This window comes from Raphanus sativus, chromosome 5 (genome assembly GCF_000801105.2).
Source record: "Raphanus sativus cultivar WK10039 chromosome 5, ASM80110v3, whole genome shotgun sequence".
Taxonomy (NCBI): Eukaryota; Viridiplantae; Streptophyta; class Magnoliopsida; order Brassicales; family Brassicaceae; genus Raphanus; species Raphanus sativus.
The window spans coordinates 32,004,289-32,027,355 of record NC_079515.1 but is presented as its reverse complement, the minus strand read 5'-3'; the positions used below and the strand labels follow the sequence as shown (position 1 = coordinate 32,027,355).

The 23,067-nt window shown below is 36.7% G+C and overlaps 5 protein-coding genes across 10 annotated transcripts; 1 reads left to right on the top strand and 4 right to left on the bottom strand.

The window, feature by feature from the left end:
- Nucleotides 1-356: 356 nt before the first annotated feature.
- LOC108805216 (uncharacterized) lies at nt 357-4,172 on the bottom strand. The gene is made up of 14 exons (XM_018577198.2): nt 4,002-4,172; nt 3,824-3,899; nt 3,624-3,728; nt 3,435-3,532; nt 3,258-3,341; nt 3,016-3,176; nt 2,829-2,901; nt 2,690-2,735; nt 2,497-2,606; nt 2,296-2,403; nt 2,154-2,210; nt 2,016-2,077; nt 1,616-1,928; nt 357-1,504 (listed from the first exon to the last, which is right to left on the bottom strand). Exons 1-14 carry the CDS (start codon nt 4,071-4,073, stop codon nt 614-616), a joined length of 2,256 nt encoding a protein of 751 aa, XP_018432700.1. The 5' UTR covers nt 4,074-4,172; the 3' UTR covers nt 357-613.
- A 616-nt stretch (nt 4,173-4,788) lies between these two features.
- Nucleotides 4,789-6,251, bottom strand: LOC108857159 (dehydrodolichyl diphosphate synthase 6). 5 transcript variants are annotated; one of them, XM_018631102.2, is made up of 2 exons: nt 6,096-6,251; nt 4,789-5,734 (listed from the first exon to the last, which is right to left on the bottom strand). In XM_018631102.2, the coding sequence occupies exon 2, from the start codon at nt 5,712-5,714 to the stop codon at nt 4,917-4,919; it is 798 nt and encodes a 265-aa protein (XP_018486604.1). In that variant the 5' UTR covers nt 5,715-5,734; nt 6,096-6,251; the 3' UTR covers nt 4,789-4,916. The 5 variants fall into 5 exon arrangements, with proteins under 5 accessions (XP_018486604.1, XP_018486607.1, XP_018486605.1 ...); XM_018631105.2 differs by having other exon boundaries at nt 4,789-5,729; nt 6,096-6,242; XM_018631103.2 differs by having other exon boundaries at nt 6,079-6,233.
- A 5,929-nt stretch (nt 6,252-12,180) lies between these two features.
- LOC108856831 (uncharacterized) lies at nt 12,181-14,950 on the bottom strand. Its single transcript, XM_018630724.2, has 9 exons — nt 14,349-14,950; nt 13,990-14,263; nt 13,723-13,837; nt 13,527-13,651; nt 13,291-13,372; nt 13,099-13,210; nt 12,865-13,022; nt 12,670-12,790; nt 12,181-12,603 (listed from the first exon to the last, which is right to left on the bottom strand). The coding sequence occupies exons 1-9, from the start codon at nt 14,721-14,723 to the stop codon at nt 12,307-12,309; spliced, it is 1,659 nt and encodes a 552-aa protein (XP_018486226.1). The 5' UTR covers nt 14,724-14,950; the 3' UTR covers nt 12,181-12,306.
- A 412-nt stretch (nt 14,951-15,362) lies between these two features.
- Nucleotides 15,363-16,995, top strand: LOC108856888 (uncharacterized). Of its 2 annotated transcripts, none has more exons than XM_018630789.2 (2): nt 15,363-15,559; nt 15,794-16,995. In XM_018630789.2, the coding sequence occupies exon 2, from the start codon at nt 15,813-15,815 to the stop codon at nt 16,641-16,643; it is 831 nt and encodes a 276-aa protein (XP_018486291.1). In that variant the 5' UTR covers nt 15,363-15,559; nt 15,794-15,812; the 3' UTR covers nt 16,644-16,995. The 2 variants fall into 2 exon arrangements, with proteins under 2 accessions (XP_018486291.1, XP_018486290.1); XM_018630788.2 differs by having other exon boundaries at nt 15,364-15,559; nt 15,753-16,995.
- Nucleotides 16,996-19,142: 2,147 nt separating this feature from the next.
- LOC108862921 (serine/threonine-protein kinase/endoribonuclease IRE1a) lies at nt 19,143-22,542 on the bottom strand. Its single transcript, XM_018637188.2, has 6 exons — nt 22,170-22,542; nt 20,600-22,078; nt 20,299-20,471; nt 19,969-20,215; nt 19,575-19,878; nt 19,143-19,482 (listed from the first exon to the last, which is right to left on the bottom strand). Exons 1-6 carry the CDS (start codon nt 22,301-22,303, stop codon nt 19,336-19,338), a joined length of 2,484 nt encoding a protein of 827 aa, XP_018492690.1. The 5' UTR covers nt 22,304-22,542; the 3' UTR covers nt 19,143-19,335.
- Nucleotides 22,543-23,067: the final 525 nt, after the last annotated feature.

The window sequence follows — 23,067 nt, the reverse complement described above, 5'->3', positions numbered from 1 at the left end:
GGATCCGAGTGTCTTAGATATCCTATTTTCCAAAACTGATTTAAAACATATCTCGAATCGAATTCAGATCTCGGATAATAAATTTCAGACTTATTATATGTGGATTCCTTCGTTAAAAAGTCAAATAAAAATTAAAATATTAACGTAAGTTAGTTAGTGAAAATTCTTTGATCAAAGTCGTTTGACTAAAGATTTATTAATGGTTTTAGTTTTGGAACACCGTGTTCATGTATTCTTTTTGTCATTGATTATATGATATCAATAAGCTAAGCTGTGAGAAATGTGTTATGAACCTTTGTGCACTATTGTGTGCTTGTTTTTTCCGTCTTAGACTTGTAATTTACTTCACTTCTGAGGAGTAAAACATCCTTAATTTAGAATTCGATTTATCATCATCTATTCTTCTATATTACCGTATGATTTAGTTCCTTACAAATTATGAAATATCATCTAACGGCGATCAAAATCAAAAACAAGATGAAACACAAATTGGTTCAAGCTTACATGGTACACATGTTAAAATTGCGGAGTGAGACTGCAACTGTATGTATACCTTCTGGAGAAGGTCTCCGACTTGGCTTTAAGCCCTCAAATATTTGTATGGGGTACAGCTTCACCTGAAGAGACTTGAGAGTTTTCTCGGTTTCTTTGTCTTCTCCGATGATGGTAACGAATTGCTCTCCTCTTTGCTTGAGGCTTGTTGGCTTGGTTTCACAAGAACTTTTAGAATATCGCTCATAGATTTGTCAGAGACGAAGCCGACTTTTGCATCTTGAATCTCCCTCACAGGGATGTCGCTGTGTTTCACTTTCTGTGTCTCCTTCAAACGGCTCTTTGAAGTCTTTTGCTTAGGCGGATCAGATACTGGTGGTTCAGTGCTACGTTTGTCATTCTTTTGGTCTACAGCAGTCTGATGCTGATTCTTTGCTGGACCAGAGAGACTCTCTTGCTCATTCGACTTTGACCTCTTTGAAGTCTTTTGCTTCGGAGCCTCTGGGACTAGTGCTTCTTTGTGAAGCCGAGCCCGCTTAGGTTTTTGGACTACAGACTGATCTTGATTCTTTGCTTGATCAGACAAGGTCGTGTCTGGACAAATCTCAGACTCTTGCTCATTCTTGTGCTCACTGTTTTCTCTCATCCTCTTCAGAATCTCTTGGTGAGCCTTAAAAACAGATGATGCCTTTGAGTCATGGACTTTAGCTTGACCGTTCTTATCTTCCCTAGATGGTTTAGAAACGATCAACTCAGCCTTATTCTCCTCCATACAAGCCGATGGAACAATCTGGTCTATGGCCATCTGTTTCTTCTCGACCGGAGTTGGCTGTTCGATGATGGTGTCTAGAATGATTTTGCCAAGAACAAACCCTACTTCGCATGTAATTCCCTTCCCAAGTGAGCAATAGTCAATACAGAAACCTTGTTTCTCGCTTTCATATGATTCCACATCACTCATTCCCGTAAACAAATCTGCCAGTTGTTTCCCCTTGTTCTTCGATACAAACACCTGGCAATAATAAAAAGACATTAGCTAGGTTACTTTGAGTACAGGAAACAAGAAACATAAACTGTAACACAATGAATCTTATGGTAGTAAAATGCAATATGTTGCACTTACCAGACCAGAGCTTTTGAAAGCCGGGTAGTGGTATAGGGCTTCGTGGAGAGACTCCATATCAGTGAGAACATACTGAGTATCTCTTAACAGAGATGCGAATTCTGAAACTGCTTCGGCAAGATCTTCATCAGATATCTTTCCCGAAGATTTAGATACCTCAGGGACGTATCCAGCTACCGAGTTTTCATTTTCTCTAGCAAATTTGACAGCTTCGCTCCAGTTTCTGTGGTAGAGAAGGGAGGCAAAAGCGTGCAGTACAATAGCCTCCTGAGGGTTACGCACTAGTGCAATGTGAAAAGCCAACAATGCAATCCTGTTCCAAAACAAAATATAAGGACATTAAAGTCAGAGCTTTATCCAAGGAAGAGACGAGACTCGTAGAAGTAAAGAAACAACTCACCATAGTCTGGAGTCGGCAGGTTGCTTGCAGGAAACCAATTTATCCATATTAGAGAATAACTTCTGCAATCAAACTCAGACAATGTCAAAGATGGAATCATTAGAATAAACGCTCATCTGCATAACCAAATCAACGTACCATTAGCATAAAGGAGCTTTGTTGAGATCTTTTACTAGCTTGTTCCAGGTAAGCTGCCTGAAACACAATTTCATCTTTAAGTAAGAAAGTCACCAAAAGAACAAGAAGGTTACAAGGTTGATGAGTAAGCAAAGTGAGATACCTGAAAAGGAAGCAAAACGTGAAGTAGCTTGTACTTCATGAGAAGGAGGATGGAAGGCGCAGCAGCTCCATACCCAAGCATGTAATTCATTTCCATAAATATTCTAACCTGAACAAAAGGAAGAGCATGATTGTCATAAACTAAGACAATGAAAGATGTTATCTCTAAAACTAAAGATATACATTCAAGCAGTCAAATTACCGGGCTCAAATTCGCAACGGAAGATATAGATTCAGGAATTGCAGTCTTAATGTCCTTTGAAAGCGATAGACCCAATCGAGCTGAGAGTCTTAACCCCCTGAGAATTCTAGCTGATAGACTTAATGGTTAGACACAAAAACTAAGTACCTTGTCCCGGATACAAGGCCCTGAGAAGAATAAAAAAAAGGCATACCACAATCTTCACTGAAAGATGAATGTGCAGGGACGAGTGTACGTAGCTGCATTGGCGTTAGAAAACAATGGTTAATACCATAAATGATTTACAGAAAATAGGAGTAAGCAAAAAAAAAAGAAAAAAGGAGAGAAGTCACCTTTAGATCCTTCAAGTCTTCCATTCCATTGTTGTAGTCATAAATTTTAAGTTCAAAGGGATCAAAGAACAAACTGCACACAGATTTAGCACAACAAGTAAGTTGGGTTTCGATGATGCTCAGCCGAACATAAAAAAAGGAAAACAGTCCCCTTTGCTACAAGAAGCATATGTTTCAGAAACTAAACCTGTTAACTGTGAAATCCCGTTGCAAGCTATTCCTCCAGAGATTGCAGTCTTTTCTATCCCAACCAGAATACATTTTGAAGAGGTTGCTATCCTCTTTGGACTCCCGCGTATCATTTTCATGCTCAGTGTCACTTTGTGCCACGGTATTGAAACTGGACACCTATTAAACGAGAAATGTCAACGAATAGCTAAACATAGAAATGTTCAGTTAAGAGCTTATGGAAAGTGCCAGAAACCTGACCTCAATCACGGAACCTTTCATCCACACGTGACAAATAGGAAACCGTCTCCCAACAACCTGAGCACGATGAAACAACCTCCGGATCTATAACCAAAAAATAAGGAGATGAGTGAAGCAATAACTAAAAACATAATGAATTGAACAAGGTAACACTAACAGAACAATAAGATATAGAACCTGTTTAAGATTAGCTGTAGTGATCACATCATAGTCTTTTGGCGGTCTATGGAGTATCAAATCCCTCACACATCCCCCCACAAGATATGCATCAAAACCTAATCAAAGAAAACAACTAGTTTAGCTTCTTTCTCGTTCTTCTACATCAAATGTTAACAGTAAAACAAAGAAACATATATAAACGTATACCTTGACGTCTAAGGAGTCTCAAGACATTCAAAGAGGACTCAGGCACCATTGAATTTTTAATCCCACAGTCACTTGTTCGTACCTTCTTCCACTTTGATGTATCAACTGCTAAAAAAAATTCAATCCATAAGAACAAAGAAAAAGGAACAACCTTTAACTTAAGGACATGTTATATCAAGAAAAAAAAAACACAACAGAACCTGAACTTATGTCTTCATCAACAACTGAACACTTCTCCATGGCTCCCTCAGCAAGCGTGCAATTACTCCTTTGTAACTAGAGACCAGAAGAAGCGCGCAGACGAAGTGTTCGATCAAATGCCGCAGAGAGATTAACAAACTAAACTAGAGAAATCTGTAGAGGAAGCTAGAGACCCACCTTGGAGTAAATGGCGGCTAGGGTTTGAGAACGAAAGACGGCGCTTCCTTTACGCTTAATTAGACCCGACATAGCAAAGGCGTCACATCATGGCTCTTTAAGCCGCAAGTAGAACTATCGTCGCAGGTTCGGGAGTAGCGGAGTTGCGATTTTTTTAGGTTTCAAAGTCTAATTCAGACCGAATGTACTTTAACCTACCGAACCAGAGTTCAGTTCTGTTTGGTTCAATAACCAACCAACCCGGTTTTTTAACCGAAATTTTATATTTCAATCCCTGGTTTTATGGGTTTTATATCTCTAAACCAAAATTATCCATTTCAAAATTTAAGCCAAAGACTAACCATTAACTATCTAATAATCAATTATCCAACCCGGTTTTCGGATTTTCATCTAAACCGGAAAATAATATTTCAATCAGCGCTAAACCGTTAACGATTAATTTATCCAACCCCGGTTATTGGGTCCAGGCTTTGAATTTGTCCTAATTTGGTTACCATACGTCTATATTCCGCCATTGTACTTGATAGGCAACGCCATTTATATTTTGGTTGTCTTTAATTAAGGTTCTTTGATTCCAAGTTTATTTTTGTGCATTATACATTCCTGATCAATCAATACATTCCACGTTAATCTTGTCAAGACATTCCAAGTTTATGTAGATCATAATGTATTCAGCTCTGTTTCACTTTACTCTTTAGACATACCTTGCAACAGACTAAACTCTCAAGTTAGATCATAAACAGTTCAGCACTTGACAATCTACCTGATCTACCGTTTAGGATTCATAGAAAAACCTAAAACGAACATTTCTTTGTGTCTAAAATACATTGCATTTTCTATGTAATCCCAAGTTTCCTTTTGATAGTATACCACAAGAACATCACATGATCCAAGAAAAAACAAAAGCCACGACAGCTAAAACTGTTTCTTCCTCTTCTCCAAGTATGAATGGCTTCTCTGGAAGTTCAATATAGCCCAGACCAGATGCCTCAGTCCAATCTCAGGCCACAGAGCACCCGGAGAGAAGAGCTGAGAGCTACCAGTCTGCCACAAAAGAAAGTTGCTCAGCCTCGTCTCTCCTGAACTCCTGATCAGTATATCAGGCTCCGGCGCCACGCTCATCTGCATGTTCTCCTCAATATCCACCAGCTGAATCCTCCTCTCTCCATCCCTATCCGCCTTGTTGTTCATACAAGATCTCTTGACAGCTTGTACGATCTCATCCGTGGAGTTATACGCAACGCAGACAAGAAGCACCACCCTACAATTCTCAGCAGTGGCCTTCATGACTTCTTCCGCAGCAGCTCTCACTTGGTCGCTCAAAAGCCCCAAGTTACCGATAAAATAAACCCGTATCCCGTACTCATGCACGATGCTCTCTTTATCGAGCAGAGACTTGATCTTTACCAGCATCAAATCCATCAGAGACTGAACCTCCTCAGGCTTTCTCCTAAAGTTATCGATGCTGAAAGCGTATATGGTCACGTACTTGATACCCAGCTCGTAGCAGTACTGCAGCATCGTCATGAGAGCAGAGAACCCGGCTTTGTGACCAGACCCGTCTTCTAGACCGAGCTTCTTAGCGTACCTCCGGTTCCCATCCATGATAAAGGCGAGATGGATGGGTAAAGGACCCATGGATATGACTCTGAACAAGCATCTCCTTGAAAACATGTGTATCTGCTCGAGGAGTTGGCTAACTCCACCGCTCATACCTTCCAGGATCCTCTGTTCTACCTCAAAGAAAAAGATGCAAAACATATAAATAAAAAGTCGGAAAAACAACAGCAGAGGCAGTAACAAAACATTAACAATATTTGACATGTGATGTCTTAAAAGAAGGGACCTCACTTGGAACATAATCAAGTCACAGAACTATGATTCTCACTCAACTATATAAATCAGAAGACAGAGTAAACATAAAAATATGTAAAGTTGCATGCTTTCTAATCACATTTGATGGATCAAAATATTTCAATCCAGATTCAGATAATACGAATCAAAAGGTTACAATACTAACTAAACCCAGAAAAATCAAAATCGAAATCAAGTAAAATTGGTAAAGCATGGTGGTTACCTAGCTCAGGATCCTACCTGAGATTTATGAGGTGAAGCACTGTGCCAGTTTTTTTTTTTTTAAGGATCAGAAACAGATGAAAACTCTTTCTTAGCGAATAGTTGACGGCAATAGGGAAACAACCAAAATCCTCTGCCGACCAAAATTCTCAGTTGACTTTGAAAGAGAGGAGGAGTACTTTAACCAGAACCGGTTATGAAGGACAAAACCTATTAAACCCCGGTTCAGATTTTTACTCTCTCTCTCTCTTTTTTTTTCCTTTTTGGTCAATGTTTGAGGTACTATGATGATCTTCAAAGAATAGTTCCGGAATAACATTCAGATAAATCAAGATGTAGACTCTTAATTTTGGGGGAAAATGTAAATGTTTCATATAACACATCTATCTTATTAAAACAGAAACATTACAACTTCTTCTATGTGGATTTTAAAGTTGGACCTTATGTAACTAATGCTATATTAATCTACTTATTATGAGACATGTCTTTTTATAAATAATTAATATCAACCATTACCATAGTTTTTCACTTCTTACCTTATTATTATATCCACTACGTATGTTTCCTTATATTGCATATATTTTACTATAAGCTAGATACATCCACTAGCATATTATACTATAAGATAGATTATTAATAATACATCTACTAACATATAATACTATATGACAGATTACTAATAATACAATATATTATATGTATTCATTAACTTGCATCTATCAATATTAATACTATGAAGACAACTAACTCTATACTTTGAATCTATAAACCATGATATACTAATTTATAACAAAAATGATATTACTGTTATAAATTAGTTTTTATAAAAATTATTTATAGCAGCAATTTGTTATATAAGATAAATTTAATCAAGATCCAAATCTTTTTTTTTCCTGATCAGAAAAAAGAAACCTACGAATATATACCATTAAGTTAGCCAAAAATCTTCCGAATAAATAGTAAATCTCACCAACCCAAGAAAATGAATTAAAAATATAACAAAAGATATTATGTTTGAAATTTAGCTCACTGGGGTCGGGTATAAATCTGTTTATTTCAGATATGAGTTCTTCCAGTTCTCAACATTTCGATCTAAGTAGGTATTTGATTTTTTTTTGTCCCGGTCGATTTTTTTTGGTTCCGATCATTCTAACTTTTTTATATTATAATCTTAAGTAATATACAACATGTATATAAAATATGTAAATCAAAAGATAAATCTGCGCAGGCGCGCGGATCATGATCTAGTGGTTTAATAAGTGAATAATATTTTGTATAAATTTATGCATCACACCCAACATAGATATCCCTAAAATCTGAATCGCCATCCCATCAGTGTCTGTTCGACGTCCTCGGCAGGTTCGTCTTTAACGTTAGTTTCATTGAAGCTTTTGTTTCTGTTATGGTTTACTCTCCATGTGGTTGACTAATGTTCTCTCAATAGGGTTGCTTACTCTGTTCTACCACAAGAGCTCAAAGTGTCATATTCTTTTGAGATTACATTAAGACTATAGATACATTGTTATTTTTCTTTTAGCTTTCTTAATTCAGCTTATATTTGCTGTATTTGTATTCTCAAAATCGTTTTAGTTGTGAAAACTAGGTCTTATGGTTTGTGGTTAAATCCAGCAGTTGAATCACTCTGTGCCTCACTTCATCTTTCGGGCACTCTGAAAGAACGAAGAGATTGGATCTGTGTGTATGCATTTAAACAAGCTAGACATTGGCTCGAGAGATGCAATCAGCTGTCTCCCTCAAGAGGTTCTGGTAGACATCTTGTCCTTACTTCCTAGTTCCTACCGTACTTGCTGCTTCAACTTCTCTTCTGTCTAAAAACTGGAGGCATGTTCAGTCAAAAAAAAAAAACTGGAGGCATGTATTTAGGTTAGTGCATACTCTTGATTTCGATTATTATGATTTTCTGCGACGGCAAAAGGGTTTAGAAGGGATTCGGGAGTGCTTCAGAAACTTTGTGGAATGAACACTCGCTTTGCAATGCTTAGTTCTTCTATCAACAGGTTCTCTCTAAAGTTTCACACTGACGAGCAGTGTGATGTGGCTTACGTGCGCCGCTGGATATGCAATGTCGTTGAGGGTTGACTTAATTAGGGTATAAATTGTGTATACAGACTACAATTTCACTAAATACATTGACTAAATCTGAAATTCTAAATGACGAAATACTTTATTTTTATTAACCTTATTACATAATGTTTCGCATGATGTATACATAATTTAGTATTTATAAAAAAAGACCGTGAAATCATTCATTCTACAATGCATTCCACGATTTATTAATCAAGATTATTAGCATATTTTTTCTTAATAATCGTACACACAATTACCATAGCTTGGATCTTTAAAAACGAACATACCGGTATTACTGAAATAACATGCTTTTACCGTACGTCCGTTATATTGGTAATACTGATTCATTACAAACGATACATGGCTCCTAAGATTATCTGGCTGAAAGCAGGGACCACCCGGTTTGATTGGTATACAGTCAACATGTCCATGGCTACACAGCCAATCAAGATTAGCTTGCATTTTTGCATCTGTCGCCGATGGAGATGCCACACACCACTGACCTGCACTTGCGAGAGGAAGGTGGTTGATCGCAATGATCGATAGAACGAGGAAGACGAGTGTCGACGGCGGACTCATAATTCCAGTTATATTCTCTAAAGAATAAAAACTTGGGGATGTTTATGTGAATGTGTACAAATGTGCTTATCCTTATATATGTTTTTAAAATAAACATATTCTTCCTCAGACTTTAGTTTTTCATATATAAGGAAAATAAATTTTCAAAGTCAAAGTTAAGTGAGTCTATCTTCTTATACTATAAAAAAAAGTTGTATTCTCTTCTTATAGTGATACTCACTAAATACTGAAACGTGGAGACAACAGGTGTCAATTAAATGATCTCACCTTGCATTACGATTATTGAAGGGTCTTTCTTTGTTTGTCAATAATTATTTAAAATCGTTATTTTGGGCGTAAGATGGTTGGATTTTTGAGCTTAGTATGTAGGGTATTTCTTCTCCAAAACTGCCGTCAACGAACGAGTTATTACAACGTCGCCAGCGTTTTAATAACTGCAGTTCAAACCTACGGTCAATGAAGATTCACTACCGGCCACACTGAATTCCGATCAAGGTAAGTTGGAAGGTGTGGTATTTGGTTGTTCGATTACACTTCTTCCACTCTTGACTGAATTTTGGAATCTTTATGGAAGTCGCTTGGATTCATACATCTTTATTGACTATCACATTAACACCAGTTTCCCACTCCTCGCACGATATATCATTCAATTAATCTTTCGCTTGAATCCTTTACTATAAGTATGTAAGTTTCCTAGCCAAAAAATTCATTACTAAATTTCTTCAGTACTTTCCGTCATACTTTTTCAGCGATTTCTATGGCCACTGGCGAACTTAGATAGAAGATTATGGGTGCATTTGCCCCCATAATAATTTTAAAATTTAGTATATTTCATATATAACAGCTTTGATGTCTACCCTTATAATCTTATGTAAGTTTACACCTATTCTAGCATCTTTACACCCATTGATAACAATCTTTGGATTCGCCTCTGTTTATGGCGACTTCCTCACTGTTACTCGCCTATTTGTAGGCCATCCGTTGTAGATCCACCATTGAAATGTGTTTCTTCAGATTCTGGGAGTCTTGTAATGTGAAGAAATCGGGTGAGCTTAAAGGTGATGGTATGCTTCTCTTTGATGGAAAAGTGATTCCGGCAAGCAAACACGTGATCACCTTCCAATTTCATGTAGAGTTTACTTTTGTTTCTTTCCCTTTAGATAATTGGTCTTCTTAGAGTTCATGGTAACACTCTGCGGTTAGAGGAGGTAGTAAGAGGATGTAGTAAGACTCGGAAGGTGGTGATGCTGCTTCTTTCTCTGTACTGACTTAAAATGCGAGTACGGTCGAGATGGTTGAGCGTTATTAAAAACTTGTGATGTGTGTTGTCCAGTTTATTGCGGAATCTGAGTTTAGTTTTTTTCCAGTCCGGACCCAAAGAACAGTCTTTGAGCAGGACTGTTTATGTTCCTCAGAGAAAAGCAATTTATTCAGGCAGCCGTTGAATCCACTTCCCATTAGCGTTTTGTTCTTCCTTTTCTAGTTTCTCGGGTTTCTCCTTTCATGCATGTTTCGGTTTAATCTTTCATCTTGTTACTATAAATCTGTCTTGATATTTGATGTCATGTTCGCTCCAAAACTAAACGGTTTCAAGTTCTATTGATTTTACTTCTATATTTTTTACCTTTTTTGCTATGGAAATAAGTTTTAAAAATATTATAGTTTTTTTTTTGAATAATATGTAAAATTTGTTCAGAAAAAGTATTATAGTTTATTTCACATCTTGTAAGTTTCAACCATTCATTTCTTAAATGATACTAGATCGTTTTCCGCGCTACGCGCGAATAATTGCTATTATATAGTTCGACTAAATTTTGTTGTGAATATCAAATATTATAGAATTTTCGGTGAATATAAACTATTTAGTGTGTAGGCTATTATATAGGAAAAGAGACATGCTATGGCTTTTGCTATATGATATCACATATAGGTTTTCTTCGACGCATTTTTTGCAATTAACTTTTTTATTGTTTAGTTGGACGAAAATATAAAATTTGAATTCAGAATACATAAACTGTTCTTAAAATGTAGGGAAGTTATTCTTAATTATGTTTTCTTGATTATAATCTTATGAGCTATAGATTGGAACTTAAATATGTTAGCTCTAATTCATGTATCGAACTTTACTGTTATTTTTTTTTTGAAGTCTTTGATGTTTTTATTGTTGTGTGGAAGTAAAACTGTGTGGTTGATAATGAAGTGAATAATAGTTTTCATGCAAATAAGAGTTATTAATCAGTATGTACCAGATTTTAAGTTTGTATTTAAAAAAAAAAATATTTTAGGGATATACTTTTCACCATGACAACTTTATATCTTTGATTACTTATGATTTGCAGTTCACTAAACATAAATTTTTAATTGTCCCATATTGTAAGATCGACAATTATAGTGTCAACACTAAATTAGTGTTATGTCAAAAGAGAATAAGCTAAGAGCTTAAGAAACAACCTATTTTGCATAAGTTCTAAGCTTACTTCTTAGAAAGCAATCAAAAGATTTTAAAGTCAGAACAATTAGTTTGAGATTGAAGCATTGAATAGCTATAAAAAATTATTTATGCATCAAACTTGACGATAAAAATTGCTACAAATGTTTTTGACCAAAGAAAATTGCTACAAATGCAAAAGGATTTCCAGAATTGTTTTAGAGACTATTGTAGCGATTCCTAGTTATGAACTATCACCATATTACTACTTGTATTTTATTTAGGCAGATACACTTACAAAATTTAATATGTTTTGAATATCAGTTTCATAATCCAAATTAAAACAAAGTAAATAATTTTTTTTCTTACTTTCTATAATATTCTAGCTAATTACTATATTTTAAACTTGAATTTTTTTATTAAATCTTAAATATCCTTTCAGAATGATACAAACAAAGATAGTAAGAATATGTAAATTTCAAAGAATTACTTAATTTAGTATTTATGATGAGGGAAAAAATTATGTCTTCCAATGTTAGTTGGACTATAACTGTAAAAAATTGACCAAAAATACTCCTATATGAGATTTGTTCGGAAAAATCTTTTTTTTTTGAGAAAAACTCACATTTATATTTATGTAAATTGACTAAACTATACAATCTGAAGTTTTGTTTATTTACTTTTTTAAAAAAAATCTATTAATATATACCCATTAGCTTACTATAAATAAAAATAAAACACAAACCAAACTAATCCAATTTTTTTTAAACACCACCCAAAATAAACAAAAAGGATGAAACAAAGCATAGTCTTTAATAAACACCAAGATTTTAAATCAAAAAGTAAATATAATAATTTATATAATGTATTTATAATTTGAAAATTTATTATTTATTTAGAATTATTGCTTTTACATTTTCAGAATAAACAAAAAGAAAGAAACAAAAATTTCTAGATTTATCTTTTATGTTATTGTAAATAGCAAGATTTCCTAAATAAACAATAAAGGAAGAAACGAAGCATAGTTTTTAATAAACACCAAGATTATTCAAATGCTGAAAAACAAAGTCTGAAACAGAAACAAAGTCTGAAACAAAGAAAACAAAGCAAACAAAAACCAGTACTAAAAATCTATCAGCCACTTTTGGCACGCTTGGTCTCTCCGGACTCAATCCCAACAGAGCTCCTCTTCACAGACCCAGCTGCAACTTCATCCCTTTCATCAGTAGGTTCCTCATCCACGTTCTCCTCTATGTTGCCTTTAAGTGCTGGAACATCAGGTGGGAGAACCTTGGTGACAGTCAAAGATTGGGTCTTGCCATCCAGGTTGTGTTTTGATACCTTAATAACAAACGTGCGAGTCTGTCCAATGGCACCAATCAGAGCTTGTGGCACTGGAACCACGTGATCATCCTTTACGCTGTCATTGGCCTGATATAAATTGAAACACTTGTAAGAACAATCTAAAAACTGTATGATAAAGAAGTTTGTAATTACCTCAAAGTAGCTCTCCACCAATTCCGAGGATTTCTTCCCAATCAAATCACTCCCAGCATCACCAAGAAGCACAAAGCTTGCGTGATCATTGTTGTCATAGACAGTGAGCTTCGTGAGATACCTGTGACAGAGTAACATTAACAACAGATGCTTAAGAGTATATCTTACACACAAAACTATAAGTAAAAATCTTACTCTGCAACACCAGAAATCTCAGTCTTCCCACACTTCTTACACATAAGCGTGGTAGGCCCTTTGGTTGCTTTAGTCTTGCAATCACCACAAGCAATATAATACCATGCAGAACCACGCACGACATCATCAATAGTGGCTCTACACTCGAACCATGCAACCTGCGAATTGCATCAGGGTAGAAAATAAATATCTAAAGATGGCACAGTGTACATGTAAAAGCATGAGATATTATACCTTTGCCTCTTTCTGCTTCATGTAAGAGAACAGCTCTCCTATAGTAGCTGTCTCAGCCTTGGTAACAATTTCAGCCTTAACTCTATTAGCAACCTCAATGTTTGATTCAAACCTGAGAAAATGTTCAAAAAACAAATATAAGTAATTCGCTGGATTGAAGTAGACATTCCAAATGAACAAATGATCACATACCAAGCCAGATATTCCCTGGTTGGTTGAACATCCATATCAAAAAACACACGTGAGGATGATAGAGATGATATAGTTAAGGCACCTGCAATATAACCAATGTTCCACACCAAACATAAATAAATTAATCAAACAATCAGGCTATAAGACTGTCTTATTTAACACCTCTGTCTAAAACATGTTTCCCACGCAGATTACTAACATAGTATAAACCATAACCAAGTTTAGATAATACTAACCTCCAAAACGTTTTGGATTCACAGTTGTCACCAGAATAACAGTTGGAGGTTTTCCAAGTGCTTTAAACTTCTGATAGAAGTCTGTAGCAGCCTTGTCCCATATGTTGAGCTTCATCACAGGACCACTGCATCAAGCCAGAATCGTGTGATACGCATAACGCATATGTATATATCATAAACAGTAAGAAGAGCTTACTCCTGTGTCTGAACATGAACTGAAATCCGCCGCGAAGAAGCTAACTCCACTTCATCAAGCACAAGATTTTCATTCGGAATCTGATCATTCACCAGTTTAAGGTGACCAATATAATCTGCAAAAAAAAACAAAATACACAAAGCAGGACTTAACCAGCTATGTAATAAACAACCGAGGTCTATCTGATTAAACCTAAACAGTTAAGATTGAAACATAGCATCACCTAAACTAAACCAGTGCAAAACCGTAAAATGTGAGGGAGCTCACCATATAGATCCCCTCCGAGGTCACATGCCGCTTCAAACTCTTCATAGCCATGGAAGCGGAATCGGTCTTCAGGAAACCGAATGGAACTGTCTTTGAGATCAGAGAGAACAGAGTTCGATGAGAAAGAAATGGTCACGTCTGGATCGGCAACCCGATACCCCTTCTTGGTAATAGAACCGTAGTAGTTATTGAGTCTGTAAGTGGATCCAGGATTCATGTGTCGCAGATAAGTGTTAATCCTTCCTGGTGTGATGAATCCCTTCATCACAGTACCCTGTTCATAACGGCCAAGCAACAATTGTTAGTATTTGTCGAGCAAGGAAGACCAGAAACTAAAAAAAAAAAATTTCGTAACAAACCTCTCCGTCAATCAGAAGCATCTCTAGACCTATAAGTGTTTTCGTCTTTGGGATTCTGGCCTCCCAAAAGTGGATCAGACGAAACATTAACACCCCTTCTTGTGGTCCAAACTTCACTTCTCTGAAGAAAACAACTGCATCGGTTTTGGTGGAGGGGACATCAGAGCAGACAATGGCCTTGCCGTTTCGTTTCTTCAAGGAAGAATCACCGGAGACAGCTTCAGCCGGAGAATCACCGCCGGAGACATCTGTGACTGAAGAGTCACCGGATTGGCCAATACATTTAATCGGTTCAGTGGAGGAACCACCATCCTTTCCCATTGATTTACTGGAGAGAAAGTCGCCGGAAACGGAGATTTTGCTGTTGGAATTCATCGGTTGAGAGGATATTATTGTGAGTAATAAAATCAGGGGAAAAAATGGTGTTATAAAGGAGATTAGTGAGAGGGATGCGAAAGGAATCCATTAATGAAGTTTTCATTGCGCAGAGAAGAACTGATTAAACGGAAGAAGTGGAAACAATCAAATGGGGAGATGGAGATCGTCTTCTGCGCAAGAGAGAAAGAAGATGGAGCCGTGGGGACGTTTCAGTGACGATGAGGAAGAGTTAGGTTTGGGTTTATGGATTTATGGGCCAATTTGATATGGATTCATGTAATCCAAAATTTTAACAACTATAAAGCCCAATTCCAAATGACATGGCAGAAAAGACAACGCCATTGGTCGATTTTAAATGCCCACGTGGACGTCCTCTTTGATCAAGATATCCTCCTTTTAGTTATTGTTTGATTTATCAGACTCTTGATTTATCATTTAGCAAAAAAAAAAAGGGAGAATACGTGGAGATAGTTTTAGCAATTCAGTTAAAAAGAAATTCAGACGGCGGTTATTATAGCTGGGCGGAATGTTAAATCGTCTGTTTCACGTTTGTCGTGGAGACAAAGAGAGGTTAATGTAAGAAGATAAAAAAACGTAATAATTAAAAAATGGATTCGTAGGGTTTACATATAAAAATGAAAATGGATCAGAGATTGGAAACAAACAATCTCCTCTCCTTCCTTCCCTCATCTCCTTCTTCTGAAAACCCTAATCTCCTCCTCTCATCTCTTTGCCTCTCTGTATTGTCTCTCCTCTGTTTTTTTCTATGATAAAATAACTACAAAAACCCACGTGAATAACACCTTGTAATAACGGGAAAAAGAAGGTTTCAGGTACGCAGAACCTTCTTAATTGATTCTTGTACTCTGACTGTGATTTTTGATTCAAGTTCTTTCTTGGCTCATGGGTTTTGATGATTCGCTGGATGACAAAATGTTCTTGCGTTTCTTTGATTATGTATCGAATTGTTCATTCTGATTTGTTTACTAAATCCTGATCTTGTATTTATGATCTGATTGGCATTAGCTCATCGATTCTGAGTTTTTTTTTAACTTGGTCGGGAGAAGAGAGAGAGCAAAAACAAAAATGGCGACAAATGGTTGTGATGTGAATCAGATTGATTCCGATTTGCTTTTGCCTCCACGGAAGCGATTACTCGCCGGATTCAAGAAACAGAACTCCAATGGATCTTCTTCCTCGTCTACTTCATACTCGAACGGCTCCTCCTCTGCCTCCACCGTTGTGCGGACCCACCTCGACAATCTGTTGACTTCCCAGCTCAACGACGACCAGAGTCGGTCTCCTGAGGAGCTAAAAGCAACCGCTGCTTTAGCCGTTAAGATCGCAAAGGCTGCGAGAGCCGCAGCTAATGAGAAAGCCATCATTGCTTCGAAGGCGGTGGCTGCAGCCAAGAGTGCGTTGGAACTGTTTGGTTCTTTTCCGGTGATGAAGGAGAGGCCTTCGAGGAAGAACAAGCAGAAGAAACATGTCCCCGTTCACGTTCTGTATTCGAAAGATGAGGATTTAGCGCGTAGGTTGAACCGAGCTATAAACAACTCCCCTAGAGTATTGACCGGCCATAGAAACAAGAAGCTAAAGAGTATTGATAGTGCAGTGATTAGTAGTACTATGTACGATGGGAATGATGTTGCTGGTGTTGTGGATTCAGACACCTCCACTGATGATGAAGTAGACAGAACAGGACTGAAACAGAAGTTGCTCTTATGCAATAATACACTGAAGGAGAAAACAGGGGAAGGGAGTAGTAGCTCATTGGGGAAAAGAAGAGGAAGAGTGAAGCTAAAGAAGTTACCTTTGAGCATGTGTGCCTCTAAGGATCAAGAAAACGGAATCATCAGCAACTCGCTGGCTCAGTCAGATGGTTCTAATGGTAGTGTGGCAAAGGTGAGATCATAGCAGGACTATCATGAAAGTGTTGGGATCTTTAAGTCACAGGAGTGTGTGTGAAGCGGGGAACAAAGTTGTGTAGGTTCATGTCAACTCTTTTTTACCTAAAAGAGGCAAAGTTAGTGCAGAATCAGAAGCATTGCTATTTTCAGTAGAATCCGAATGTTTTTTCCTTTGTTCTGCTTTTTGGGTAATGTGTTTGGATTTATGCTACTTGTATAGTATTTGCTAGATACATAGTAGATTTTATATAGTATTTGTTGATTGTTGAATCATTGTGAGTGTTTGTTGAGCCTATGACTATTTGTTGGGATTTGAAACTGAGAGTCGAATTTAATAAAGGTGATAACTTTAAAGTTTATATTTCTTTTGTTTTAAAACGTTTTCTTTCTATTCAAGAAAATTTTAGTGGATTTGTTAACTACCGAAGACTCACTAATTTAATAAAATGGGGTTTTATGTTTCTTTTGTTTTAAAGTGGTATTTCTCTTATTTGGGAAAATTCCATTTTTTTATACAAATTTGTCCAATAATCTTATAAGAAGTTTAAGTGGGTTTGTTAAAAAACTGATGCACTAGTTGTAAAAATATTATTTTCTTTTAAAATAAATTTAACATATATTCAGAAAAAATAAAGTGGGTTTGTTAAATACTCCAATTATTTAATGTTTAAGGTTAGTGCGAAAAGATTAAGAGGATAAAATTTTGTCTTGGTTACATAATTATATTATTAAATAAAATTAGTTTCAACAATTAAAATGCAGTACTACGTAATTAGTTATAGATGTCAAACATTATTAATTTTTTATGTAAAATAGTAAAAGTATCAATTAGTTTGCAACAAAACAAAATCGTAAACATCAAATAAATTGAAATACGTAGAGTATTAGAACCTCTTTAGTTGGTACTTTTCAGTTTGAGAAATATATATGAGAAACTAGCTATAGGGTAAAAATGGTCTTTACTAAACCTGAATAAAAATAGGTCAACTCCTGTTTATGAAATTTAACATTTATTTGGAGAAAATATTCTGATCTTAAATAATAAATCTTAATCATTAAAATTTTAATAATTATTATCTAATTCTTTGGCTCTAAAATAATGAATTTTATCTGTTTTTTCTTCGTATGTAATAAATTGTTTTTTTATTACATACGGAGAAAATATTCTGATCTTAAATAATAAATCTTAATCATAAATATTCAATTTGAATTTTATTTCTGATTTTATATAATTTTGGTATTTTAATCAAAATTATATTTATTAATTCATATGTATTTCCCAGAATCAAAAATACAGATATTTTATCTATTTATATTAATTATCATAAAAATAAAATATTATTTCATTGTAAATATGATTTTCTTTTTGATATATTTATCTAACAAAAAAAATAATTCGTTATTTTAGTTAACAAAAACAAAATAATAAATCCAGATAAAAAAATTATGGTCTTTTTAAAAATGTGTGAAAATATTGTGGCACTCTTGGTGAAAACGAAAGTAGTGAAACAATCAATTTTTTTTTCAACAATAAACAATCAATTTATTTGGCACTTTTGTGATATATATGTTTATACGAAGGCGGAACGGTAAATACAAAAAAAAAACACAAGGAAAATAACTTTACTATTTCTATATTTGGATTTTAATGAGTGGATACAGCTTGGGCACATGCAGATCCACGTGGTCATACGTAACTTGAGATGCAAATGACAAAAATAAAAGGAATTTCTAAAGACAAAGGTAGCCACAAAAATTATCTGTCACGTTTACATGTGGTACTAGCGTGGTGTGAATGTGAAGTGAAAACAAAAAGCTCATTTTGTCATGTAGCCTGTTTAGCTAATTTTTTTACTTCATGTTACAAACGCAGATTATTTAATTTTAATGTTATGTTAAAATCCAGTTATCATAATTTTAAGTAACAGAAGTTTAATTCTGCTTCAGGAAGCTTGTATTTAGCTGTCAGCAAACGTTCAAGCGGCCAATATTTCAATCTCACTGATCCTCTTCAGGTCTTCCATATCTGTCAAAATAATCCTTCGATCTCGCACCTCCAATGGCAATCTAATCAATCAAAAAAAATATCAAAGAAACTAAACCAAAGTAGACCGGTGAGTACGCATTTGAAAATCTCCCGCACTTTATTCAACTCCATCCCTTTGTAGCAATGGTTGTGTCTGATCAAACGGAGCAGGCTGTCGCCAAGAAACTCGAGAACCATGCATAAGTGCTGCCCGTTGGGACCTGCGTGTTTGAAATCATCGATGAGACGAACAACGCATTTGGTGTTTGCAGGATCTCCATCACCATCAGCAGCAGCAGCTGGAAAAAGTTCGATCTAGTGAAGCGCAAGCTTGGACAAATTGTTGGGTGCTCTTCTGAATCTTCAAAGCAACATAATTCTGCAGACCAGAAACACGTGTTTCTACAACTCTACCACCCAGTCAATTCCGTTCCAACACACACAAGCAAGCCAAAATATATTCTATGAACAGATCCTGAATATTAAAATATACAAATCTTATTTTGTTGCAGAATGTCATGTGATGATACACAACTCTTACATGAGATACATATACATAGATTAGTAATGTATGTTGCAAGTAATTTTAGATAAGCAGTTAATTTATGTAACATATAGGCATATAGCAATAACAAACATGGATCACAAACAGGCTGGAAAGCCAGTTGGTTATTTATATGTTGTTGCATTTGAAGTACTTTCTGAATACTTCTTCCTCCTTGCAATGTACTGAGATGACTCTGTAGACTTCAATCAGCAATTTCGGAAACCGAACAGTAAAGTACTCGTCGAATCCTTCTGGAACCGTTCCAACAAGTTCCTAAAAGTTTAAATATAAACCAGTTTAAGCTTACGTGTGTGAAACAGTCTTTTGAGGATTTTACTACTTAAAAAAAAGAAAAAAAGACAAACCTGGATCTCTGAAGGAAGCTCTCGGTGATGATTCAATTTGTTTCTGATGACACGTAACAAGTCACGAATACTGTCATATTTGTAACGCCTGTATCGTCCGATGTTAGTAATGAAGATAGGCTCTAGCTTTTCATCCCACTTCCCTCCTATAGCCACTGGAGCTGTACTCTCCATTGCTTTCAAGATCTCAGAATCAGCCTCTCTGTTTTCAAGCTCTACTCGGTCACTAGCATCCCGGAGAAAAGACAGTCTCATCTCTGAGTTCCAGAACATTGGATGGAGCAATACTTCTGTTGCACTAGGACTGCAAACATCAAAGCAGCAGCACGTACAAGATTGGTTTCTCTTGTGAGTTTGAGTCATCATCAGAGGAGAGAAGAAAATGGATCATTACCGCAAATCAGGGTTTGGATTCAACAAACGAGAGATCAGGTCTGAAGCTTCAGGAACATGCTCTACTAGAAATAAGTCAACTTTGTTCTTCACGATGTTGACATCACGTTCAAGATCATCTCCATACGGATGCTTACAACCAGTTATGGAGTAAAAGAGGATACATCCTAAACTAAACATGTCCACAGCTCGTGTTTGGCGGCCTTGAAGAAGCTGCTCTGGTGCTTGCCAACCAGAACTACCACAACCTGCAATTTTATAATTACTAATAACATATTCATCAAACAATCATCCACCACTATGTAAATATGCTCTTAACGTCAAAACTTACCTGTGGCAAAATGACCCAAGGATGACATATCCCCAGTTAGACGCTTGCTAATGCCCATGTCAGAAAGCTTTGCACTCAAACTCATCCCTTTACTTATCAATACATTTTGTGGTTTCAAGTCCCGGTGAACTATTCCCAATTCATGCAAGTGAGCAAGCCCAAAAACTATATCTCTGCATCACACAACAGTACAAGCAAATCAGCAAACAAGTTTTTGAAATAATCAACTAAGGTTGCTACGCATTTCTTAATTCAAGAATATTATGATGACATATGCATAGAGCCTGAAGCCAAGACTAACCTCATTAGTTTTAGCATGAGAGGAGACGGGTGGCCTCCCACTTTCCACAAACTGTTTCCTTCCACAACTCCCTCCAAAGAATCCTCCACTTTGATCTCATACGCAGCTACACCTTCCGTAGATCCGCTGTTTCCCAATGCTTTAGTAGTCATAGAGACATTTAAACAGGTTTTGATCAAATCATCTAAACTGCATGCACAACGCTCCAGAGAAAGGTAAACAAAATCCCTGTCATACTCCACACCGTACCACCTAATGATGTTGGAGTGTTGATCAGATGCGATGAGGTTCTGAATCTCCTTGAAAGCAACCTCGTGATGGGATCTAACAAGCCGTTTCACAGCTACTGCCCGGCCTTCGTAAACACCCTCAAACACCACAGTCCCGTTACTTCCCTTTGCAATTTCTCTGTTCGATACAAACAGCTTACCAATCTTTCTCCCATCAGCTAGAGTGTCACTGAAACCTAGCAGCATTTCACCTCCTTCAATCAGCTCGAACTCTGACTGCCTTGACTTACGGTTCTTCTTCTTTCTGGAAGGTCCAGACTTCGAATTCAAATCACCACCGCTCGAGGAAGATCTTTTTAAAAGAACAGAGATAACAACAACAGCACACAGAGCAAACAAAGGGACCAATAACTTCACAGGCGACCATCCGAAGCTTTTGGCAAACACATCACGTTCCCATAACTTCCTTGACTCTCTGGTTGCTGCTGCAGAGGGCAGCAGCATTCTCGCTTCTTCATTTCCTCCCACTTGCCGATCCCGAGGCACCCTGATATAAACTCCCGACCCAACAAGCGCACGGATGTCAGTGTGATCACCACCACACCGCAAAGGCATATAGACACCAGTGAGGATCTCAGGACCGAGGTTCTTGTTGTCTTTATTGAAAGCGAGATCACAGCGCAAGTCAGCTCGGAAGCGAGAAACCGTCACGTTCCACACAGGCTTCTGCGAGGAGGTCTTATCGAAATGCTCGAGCTTGGAGTCTGTCCGCGTGATGAGAAGCTGCAGGTTGACCAAATCGTCAGCGCTAGTGGGCTTCACCATAACATTATTGTTCTTATTATTATTATTATCTCCGGAAGATGATGACTGTGTGGTTTTATAAACATGGAGCAGCCTCCCTGATAAGGCATCAACCAAGTAGGTCGTAGATGTTTTGGAGCCGAGAGTGAGACCATCATCAGTCACGCGCGGCATCTCCGTGAGCAAATCCTCCATGGTCTTTCTGGTATAGACATCGTCATCATCAGCCGTGGTGACGACCTCTGAGTTTTCTATGTACTCGATAACGAAGGGTTTGCTTAACTCAGTGGCGTTGTCTGTGTTGTTGACAACAGTTAGGGGAGCCTGATAAGAGGAATGGATGGGAGATCCGGATGAAAAAGACCAGATTGGTTTGTTGGATGGGTGCATTATCAAGGACACTTTCCCTGAGAGGTCAACGACGAGCTCCGTGTTCGGTTCTTCACTGAGATTACAAAAGACAGAAGACAGAATCACGACCAAAAACATCAAAAACGTTTTACATTAACGAAACCTAATTGAGAAGAGAAACTCACGAAGACAGGAGCGATCTGGTAGCGGCTCGTCCGTATAGGGAGATAAGATTGGAGGATTCAGCGGCGAGTGAAGATGTCCATGGTGACAGTAGTAGCGATAATAAGAGGAAGAGAAAGTGGCATGGTGTCATCATGGATCGGAGAGGAGAAGATGATTTGATCTATGTGAGAGAGAGATAGAGAGAGAGAGAGAGGATTTAAGAATCCTCGGGGGAGGGTTTATGGAATTGACTTGTGGATAAAGTCAACGACAAGAGAAGGGGAGAGAGAGATGCGAAGCTTAAGGTCTGAGACTCTGGTTTTGGGATCTCCTTGTCGTCCAGTTTCTTCTCCCCCCCTGCCCCCACTTTACTCTATCTATTAAGCCGAGCGTACGCGTTAACCTTTTCTAATCTTTTTTAACAGTTGTACTCTTATTTTTAGAGAAGTGGAAAATAACATTAAAAAACTTCAAGACTAATCAGTTCTTTTTTTTTGAAAAAAGAGCTAAAGACTAATCAGTTTTGCAGAAAGAGGCCATGAGGTTTTCACCTCAGACAAATTTGCTTTATTCAATTACCAACTCTAATTATGTGTAGTTTTAATTGAATAAAACAAATTTGTACTCAACTTTTTCACATGCAAACAACATAAAAAGGATAATCTAGCATCTAATATTTGCATTCTACCATTATTTTTTTCTACAGATTAGATTTGACTTTTAAAATCTTTAGATTTTCATCTTATATATAATAATAGATATATTTGAATCAATTTTAATTCTTAAAGTTTTTATTCTATTCACAAAATCCTTTGACTAGACATGTCAAAAGTTTGGAGTCTGAGTTCGTCAAACCCTATAAATTAACGGTTTTGAGTTTTATTTTTAAATCCAAAAATGAATTTAAGGGTTTTAGGT